At 50.0% G+C, this 8456-nt stretch overlaps 1 protein-coding gene across 1 annotated transcript; it reads right to left on the reverse strand.

Moving 5' to 3' along the window:
• Positions 1–569: 569 nt before the first annotated feature.
• Positions 570–5380, reverse strand: DUSP6 (dual specificity phosphatase 6). The gene is made up of 3 exons (XM_019742149.3): positions 4167–5380; positions 3122–3559; positions 570–2088 (listed from the first exon to the last, which is right to left on the reverse strand). The coding sequence occupies exons 1-3, from the start codon at positions 4564–4566 to the stop codon at positions 1781–1783; spliced, it is 1146 nt and encodes a 381-aa protein (XP_019597708.1). The 5' UTR covers positions 4567–5380; the 3' UTR covers positions 570–1780.
• Between the last annotated feature and the right edge of the window lie 3076 nt (positions 5381–8456).

Raw genomic sequence — 8456 nt, forward strand, 5'->3', positions numbered from 1 at the left:
AGGAGGAAGGAAAGGGGAGTCACCACTCCTGATTCACTTGTTATTCCAACACGGATCATTTGCAAGTAGAATTGCCAGACAGTGAAAGACTAGAAAGATAATTATCCCTACTTTCTCCCTGGCATATGTATAACTGAGTGAAGATCCAGACAGGGAAGGAAAGGAAGGTTAACACTGTGACTGTCACCTGATTCTTCTGCTACCCTCCCCCACTCCTTATGACTATTCGTAACTACACAAATCTTACACTCAGCAGCAAGGTGTACTCTCTCTGGCTTCCTTTTTCAAGAGCATTACAATTTTCTTTAAAAAGCCAGAACTATATTCATAGCAAGTATTGTCCATATACAATAGTCCATTCTATGATGTCATCTTTATTTGAAGCAAAAGATTTTAATTTCCTAAACTGCACCTGAAAAACATTCTTGGCATAGCTTAAAAGATAAGAACTTTGCCATATTTCTACATGTGCTTTTACAAGCCAGTATCAGTCCCGACTGAAAAGTATCTAAAATGTGTCACTTCACATGCAGGTACAATTAAGGATCTTAAAGACACACAAATACACATTCAATAGCCAAAATAGTTATTTATTAATAATTTAAGGTTTTACATTCTTATAATAAATTCCGTCTCAAAACTTTACACCATGAACATAATGGAGCAACTTAACTCTTTCTTCACAATCAAATGCACTTCACCTATCAAATGGGTACCCATGCTCACACACACACTTCCAGTTTTACACAAGTTTTTTTAAAAGGAAAGAAACCAACCCAAAGTATTGCATTAGAGGTGACACTCCCTGAAGAATTTTGTACAGAGGTAATAATATACTGTTTAGCACAGCTGAAGTTAAAAGAAAAAGTGAGCCCATAGTTTTGGTGCCTTTCCAAGATATACCCCCTTTTAAGACAACACAAGCCAAAATATTTACAAAGGTAAGGCATAGTCATAGTCCTAACTACATTAAGAGGAGAAAAAAAAAATCATATGAAAGAGACTGAAGACTGCACCATAACAAGGTCTTAGCGATAATCGTGTCCATGAAAATATTCAGAATTGGTAAAGTTGAGCATGCTGCAAACATAACCTTTGGATTAGAAAAGAGCAAAAAGTTTCTATTTTTTTTGTTTTAAGAAGTGGTATACTGCTCTTTCTCCCTTTGGATGATTTCTTTTAAACCCAAAGAAAAAACAAACAAACAATTCAAACAAACGCTGCCAAGTGATTTAAGATCAAATATTTACAATAATCAAATGGAGTATCCGATTTACTTTATCTATTTATTATTAATTTTTTTTTGCAAACCGATACTACAAATACAGAGCTGAAACCTGTCTTTGGCTCCTCTATATGCAAAATTGAATCAGTCTTCACTGAAGACAATATAGTCAGTTCCAGATGCAAAAGGTAACAGTCATACAAGGCCCTAGAGAACTCATGCTCCTATCCTACCATTGGGTCCTACCCTACTTATCTGGAAGTCCTTGGATTCCACTCCCTGCATGGGTCGGCTGTACACATGGGTGTGGAGCAAGCCTACTGCCTGTATCTATTTATCTATACAGCATGTCCTGTTCTTCCAACGAGAATGGAGCAAATCTTTCAAATCTCTCGCTTTGTAATAACCAATTCCACACGTGGTCACCTTGTCTAATACAGACAACTGGTGTCATTTGGACACTCAGGGCCACATACAAAGAAGGCAGCCCAGTGGATGCTGCCAAGAGAAACTGCTAAAGGACACTTCCCAACGAGGAGGGGGGTGTGGGGCCTTTCACGTGGATTGCAGGGAGTCCACCTGGTAGACATTCTGGTTGGAGGGGGTGGTGAAGTAGAGCTGTTGTGCAGGGACCCGGTTGTCACAGGGGCTGCTGAGTCCCAGTGTCCTCTCGAAATCCAGCAGTTGGCCCATGAAGTTGAAGTTGGGGGAGATGTTGGATTTCTTCATCTTGACAATGTCATAAGCATCATTCATTGACAGGTTGAGCTTCTGCATGAGATAAGCCACAGTCACAGTGACTGAACGGCTGATGCCAGCCAAGCAATGCACCAAGACGCCACAGTTTTTGCCCCGGGCTTCATCTGTAAACACACAAAAAGGCAAGATTTCAGTAGACTGAAAAACTACCCTTTGTGAATGATCAGTCTAAAAAACATGAATTTAGAAAAAAAGATAGAAAATAATCGTGTGTGGCAGTTGAGCCCTGCAGGAAAGCAGCAGAAAATGTATCATTGCGATAAAACATGTACACTGGGCACAATTACATATTTCAGATATTTTCTGAAAAGGGAGCTTTTGTATTAAGTTTCTGCCAACAAAAAACTCCTTAATGTGTGCATTCTTTGCCTCAGCATGTGAATACCAGAAACCCTGCAATATGGTAGTGAATGCCTTTTATACAGACAAGCAGATTGCAAGGGTCTATTAAATTATTCTCCAACTGTTGTGCAGCTAACAATGGAGGTATTCAGGCATTTTAAAAGAGAGAGGGAAGTCACAGGGGACAGCCCATTAGGAGGAACAGGATGTCGACATGGCCTGAAAATGAGTTCCTTTGTAATAGGAAATGCATTACAATGCCTGGAGATTCGCTTCTCCAGGCTTCCAGCCCACAGTCCTTCCTGCTGGGCTCAGGTTACCCCTCACTGTCTCACTGTTAACCGGTATCACAGTAACATTCAACTGGATTACAACATCTAGCATTCACAGGGCTTTCCAACAACTAACTTGATGTCCTAAAATAACTCCCAGGTCTTTTAAAATTATAAAGCAGTGCTAGAATTCCTCTCTACCGCAAGTACTTCTTTCTAGCCCAACCCCAGTCTACAGGTTGTGGGCACATTCTGTATTCTGATTATGAACGGTCCCCTTTTCAATTGACTGAATTCAGAGTCAAGAAACAGCATTTCAAATACACCTCGTGGGCTGCAGCCTTCTCAGAAGGCACTTTTTTTCTTAGCAAGAAGATAAACCAAAATTAAAAACGGCATCTGAACATTCCAGACCAGGAGTCCGACGAGTTAACAAGCAGCAAGAAAGATTAACAGCTTAAACTATCAATGGCTAATATTTTTTCATTTAAAAGACTGCACAAGGACTGTTCATTAGTCTCACCTATGAAAGAAATGGCCTCAGGGAAAAACTGGGACAGGTTTTGGCTCCAGTGATCCGAGATGGGGATCTGCTTATATTTAAATTCTCCTGCGTTCTCAAAGAGATTCGGCAAATTGGGGGTGACGTTCAAAATGTACTTGATGCCGAACTCCTCCAACACGTCCAGGTTGGTGGAGTCCTTGGCACAGCCCAAGTAGAGGAAGGGCAAGATCTCCACGGGGAAAGAAGGCTGGCTGTTGGTCAGCGGGCTGCCATCTGAGTCCGTTGCACTGTTGGGGTCTCGGTCAAGGTCAGACTCAATATCCGAGGAAGAGTCGGAGCTGATCCGCAGGCCCCCGAGCCCCAGCACTGGCAACGGCGGCGAGCTGCTGCTACACGAGCCGTCTAGATTGGTCTCGCAGTGCAGGGCGAACTCGGCTTGGAACTTACTGAAGCCACCTGCCAGGACGAGAAAAGCAATCGTGTAACTGGAGATCCCGTAGTAGTTTTCACAGCTTTGAAAGCTGCAGCCCGGCGCAGGAAACACCGCAGCATCCTAACATTCACTACAGCATCCTAAGAACCCCTTAAACACAAAGCCAGATATATAAAGGCACTTCAATGTGCACCTTTGGGAGTAGAACGAATGGGCCCGCCTCCCCTGGGAACTCTTATTCTTTTGAATCGGGAAACACACAAAATGGCAACTTTTCTAAATATTTTGAGGGGCTAAGAGATGCCAAATCTGCACCCCAACCACCTCTCCCCTCCTGCAAGTCTTAATTCAAAACCGAACGATAAAAAGCAGGAAAAGGTGGAGAATGTTCTAGATAGAACTAGTAAGAAAATGCTAGTGCCTGCGGCCTGGAAGGAGACGTATTTTGCGCCGGCCCGGGTCGGGGTGCCTGACACGCGAGGTTCGCAGACGGGAGCTGCGGACGGCCCCTGGCGGAACAACAAGGCTCAAGAAGCGCCAGCCAAGCGCAGCTAGGGCACTTCCAGTCCGCGTGTCCCGCCAGCAGCCCACAGCCCCGCGCCTTCCGCTCTGCCCTCAGCCGGCACATACCTTCCAGGTAGAACGCCCGGCAGCCCTCATCCTTGAGCTTTTTCAACAGCAGTCCAAGCACCGACTCGCCACCCGTGTTCTCGTTCCAGTCGCTGCTACTCTCGTCGTAGAGCACCACTGTGTCGGTGCCGCAGCGCCGAGTGAAGCGGTCCCGGTCTTCGCCGCGCGTGAAGAGCGCGCGCACCGGCAGGTTGCCCTTCTGCAGGCGCCGCAGCATGATGCCCGGGATGGCCACATTGATAGCTGACTCGATGTGCGACGACTCGTACAGCTCCTGTGGCCGGCAGTCCATCAGCAGCAGCCTCTCGTTCCCCAGCTCCAGCTGCTCGTTGAGCCACGCCACCGTCTTGCTGATCGCCATTTCCGACGCGAAGGGCACGGGTCTGAGCGTATCTATCATGGGGGTCGAGGTGCGAGAGAGAGCGGGGTGCCTAGCAGACGCCCCTCGGGGCAGGCATAGGCCGATCACGCCGCGCGAAGCTGCCGCGAACCGAGCGGGGTTGAATTCCACCTCGCCCTTCCCGAACCGGATTAGCGGTTGGGGAAGGCGAGACAGAAGTGAAGCCGGCGGTTCCCTCTGCACCCGGCTGCAGCCGCTCTCTCTCGGTGTCAATGAATCTCTCTGAATGAAGCTGCCCAGTTTTGTTCCTCCCCAGTGAATGAAGTCAAATTAATTCGGACTCCGTGCTACTGAGAAGGGAGGGAGAAAAATAAAGTCCAGCGGTTCCTAATCCCTTCCTCCAAGGCTGGACCTCAAATCCACCCAGGCGTCTTTTTCCTCGGATTATTTAAACCTCGATTTGCTCTCACTCCCTTGGACTCAGTTCTCGCACACCCCCTGCGCGAGGCAGCTCCTCAATGGATACAAACAGCGAGCGTCTCAATGGATACATTCTCCCCGCCAGCCAATGAGCGCGCTGCGGAAGGGGCTGTTGCCGTGGTGACGGGCCGGCTGGAACAGGTTGTGTTGATGAATTGTTAATGAGTTTGTCATTCACAAAAACGGAAAGGAATTTCCGCTCCGGATAAGCCCCAGTGCAAACAAGCTGCAACAGCGGGCTCGGCGGGAGGAAGGAGAAAGAAGAGGAGGAGGCGGCGGCGGAGGAGCAGGGCACATAAACCAGGGCACTTCAGTTGTCTCATGTTTCCTTCTGTTGAGAGTTCACACTTCGCGTCGAAACTTTTGCGCACAAATGGTGCAATTAGCAGGCACGAAAGCCCTAGTTCGTGAGCCTGTGCTCGCAAGCTAGCTCTAAGAAAACTTGTGCTGACTTTTTTTCGCTTTAAACTCGTTTGGACCGGAGTTCGCCTCAAACTTCCCCCGCTTCTCCCCCTCTCTTGCCCTCCTTTAGTCGGTGTGGTATTTGTTTGCCAGTTTAAAAAGCCCAGCTCTGTTTGCTCTGATGTTCTTTTAGCCGAGGCTGTGTTGGGGCTGCCGGACTGTCTGGGCTTTAGTGACCGATGAGGTGTTAAATGCTAATTCAACATCTTTCGAAACAAAACAGGATTTTGTTGAAACGTTTTAATGCAATCAAACGCTTGTTCAGATAATAGGAAAAAAGCTTTTTAAAGATAGTTTTAATTTTTTAAGACAGTGGAGACTGCAGAAACAAACTCCGATGCTTTTATTCCCCTCCAGCAGCGTGAGGCATTAGGAGCCATTGTTCCGGGGATCCAAGCCACCCCCACCCACGGCGTCACCCTCCGCGCGCGGGGGATGGGGGTCGCGCTCGTTAATCATTTCTAGGCAGCGAGCTCGGCTTCCGACAGCGGAGCCGGTCTGGCGGGGCTGCCTGGGGGAGGTGTATTAGGTCGCGCGGAGCCGGCCGGCTGTCCCCACCATCGTAGAGACATGGGGAAGTCCTACCGCAAAGCTTGCAGACTGAGGGGATCTGGCGGGCTCGGCGATTGGTTACTGTAAACGGGGGCATGTCAGAGGGGAGCGTTCCCCACCCCCCACCTGCGCCGGGCCACCCTCATCCCTGCTTGAGCCGCAGCCCTCTCCCCTGCGGGTCGCCGGGCACTCGCGGAACACCGGCGGCGCCTGTGCTTTGCACTCCTTGTCTGCACCCCGCCTCCTCGCTCAGTGGGCGCGGGGCGTTGGGCGACCCCGCGGACCTGTGAGGGGCCGAGTGCGAGACTGTTGGCTCCGTAGCGGCCCGGGGCGGGTGAGGGGACAGGAGTGCCGGCCGGATCCCTGGCTCCCAAGAGGGCTGGGAGTCCCGGGGAACGTTACGGCTGCTCAGCAGACCTAGCAGGTAATCCGGCAGGTGCTGGCCAGGCCGGCGAGCAGCGTCCCGCCGAGGCGCCGGGCCGCAGGGCGGGTGGGCCCGAGGCCGGATGGGGGCGTGGTCCGGCCGGGGCCTCGGCGACCGGGAGGCGCGTTCCAGGCGCGCAGAGCTCTATTGTTATATAAAAGTGCCGGGGCCTGCCCCTCCCGAGCGGAAAACCACCTGTGTGCAGCCGGCGTGGCGCTGGGGGTGGGGGTAGGGGGTGGGGTGGTAGGCTGCGGCCGGAAGGCGCGGGCCCTAATCCGGCCTCCCCTCCCTAACCCCCAGCGGAAAAGAGGCCGCGCGTTGTCCTGCAGCGGCCGGGGAGGCGGAAGCGTGGGCAGCGCCTCGGCGGGGAGCGGCTGTTCCGAGTGCCCCTCCCGGCGTTCCGCGCCCATCGCGAATGTAGCGGAGGGCACCTGAGGTCGCGGGGTCTCCCTTAGCCAGACTCCCCGCACTCAGGGGCCTGCCTACTGACGCCCCCGCACCAATTTGCATTTTTAGTCACCCGCCTCTTCCCTGATTTGGGGAATGTAGGCTAAAAAAAGGCGGCTGCGAGGCCTAGGTTGCCAATTTTGGAGCTCTGCTGCAGGCAGGCGCCCCTGGAGGAGCGTGTTGCATGAAGGTGGGGGTTGCCGCGCTCCTCTACCCGCGCCTTTTTTGGGCATGCCTTGGAACAAAATTGCCATATTTTACTGGATATCATCCAGTTCCAGCTGGAGGAGGCCTGCGCTGCAGTTGACGCCTCCGATCCGCCTCCACCTGTTACAGCCGTTCCCAACCCCCAAGACGGGATCTGGAGGCGAGGAAGGATGCAGGATGCCTGTTGAGGAACCGAGAAGAGCAAAAAAATCTTTCAGCCCGTGACCTCCCACAGAAGAGGCAGTGAGAGAAATTGGTTTCTACTTAGGTATTTTAAAAGTGCAGTTACCCGGGCATAAATTGGGGAGGATAATCCCAACACTTCTCAAACCTGAAGATGGAAACACTTAGTTTGACACATGCTTCTGAACCCTATCGCAACGGAATGTCGGTCCTCCTCCGTAGATTTTATAAAATGGCATCCCGACCGTTCGGTACTAAGCTGTGCGGCGTAAAGTGTCTCTGCAGTGGGGCGGCCCGAGTTTAAATAGTGCCCCTATCGCTTCCTCAACATTCGACCTCGGTTTAAATCATCTGTTCTAAAATGCAGTCTTCCACGTTGACATAATGAAGATAATAAAAAACATCTGCGATGATTGCATGGGTAAAGTGAAATGCCCTAGCATGGTGTTTGTATGCTGTTAGCTGTTGATATTATTTTTATCGTTCTGAATTCGGAACCTGCACAACGGCCTGAGTCCTTTCCATCCCAAAGACGCCCTTTGAAGCCTGCCTCACAGCGCACCTGGAACCTGCTGGTCTACACAGAAGCCTTCTGAGGAACTGCTTTAAGCAGTTTAATCCATCACAATTCAGCCTTCAAGCAAAGCAGGTGCTGTTACAAACCTGAGTCCAAATCTTTTAACACGTTAACAGACAGAAAGTACCCAGTTACCTTTCTAATCTCTCCCTAACGGGTCCTTTTTTAAACACCCTGTTCTCCAACCACAGCAAACTCATCTAATAGAAATAACAAATATTGGGCATTTACTATGTAGTAGGCATGGGCTTGATTTCTCTGTTCCCATGCATAATTTAGGTCAGTCTTCAGAAAACCCATGTAAATTATCCCCATTCACGGAGATTAAGGAATTTGCCTGAGGTCGCACAGTAGCAAACAGTGGGGTCAGGATTTGAGGCCAGAGCCAGACCTTTAAGTAGTAACCACATGGCACGTATTACAGGGTGTTGAAGTGACCTCACCACCCTGTGTGGTTCCTTGCCAGAATCTGATGGACTAAGGTCTGCATTTTGTATTTTAACCACCAGCTTCACATATTCTGTTGCACACTCCCCACAGATGTGAAAGATCAAAAGTTAGGCTTATTTTCCTGCTCGTTTTACGCCTGGTGGTTTTCTTTGATGGCACATACCTCTT

Source organism: Rhinolophus sinicus, chromosome 1, assembly GCF_057876585.1.
Source record: "Rhinolophus sinicus isolate RSI-liver-muscle chromosome 1, RSI-T2T, whole genome shotgun sequence".
NCBI classification, from domain to species: Eukaryota; Metazoa; Chordata; class Mammalia; order Chiroptera; family Rhinolophidae; genus Rhinolophus; species Rhinolophus sinicus.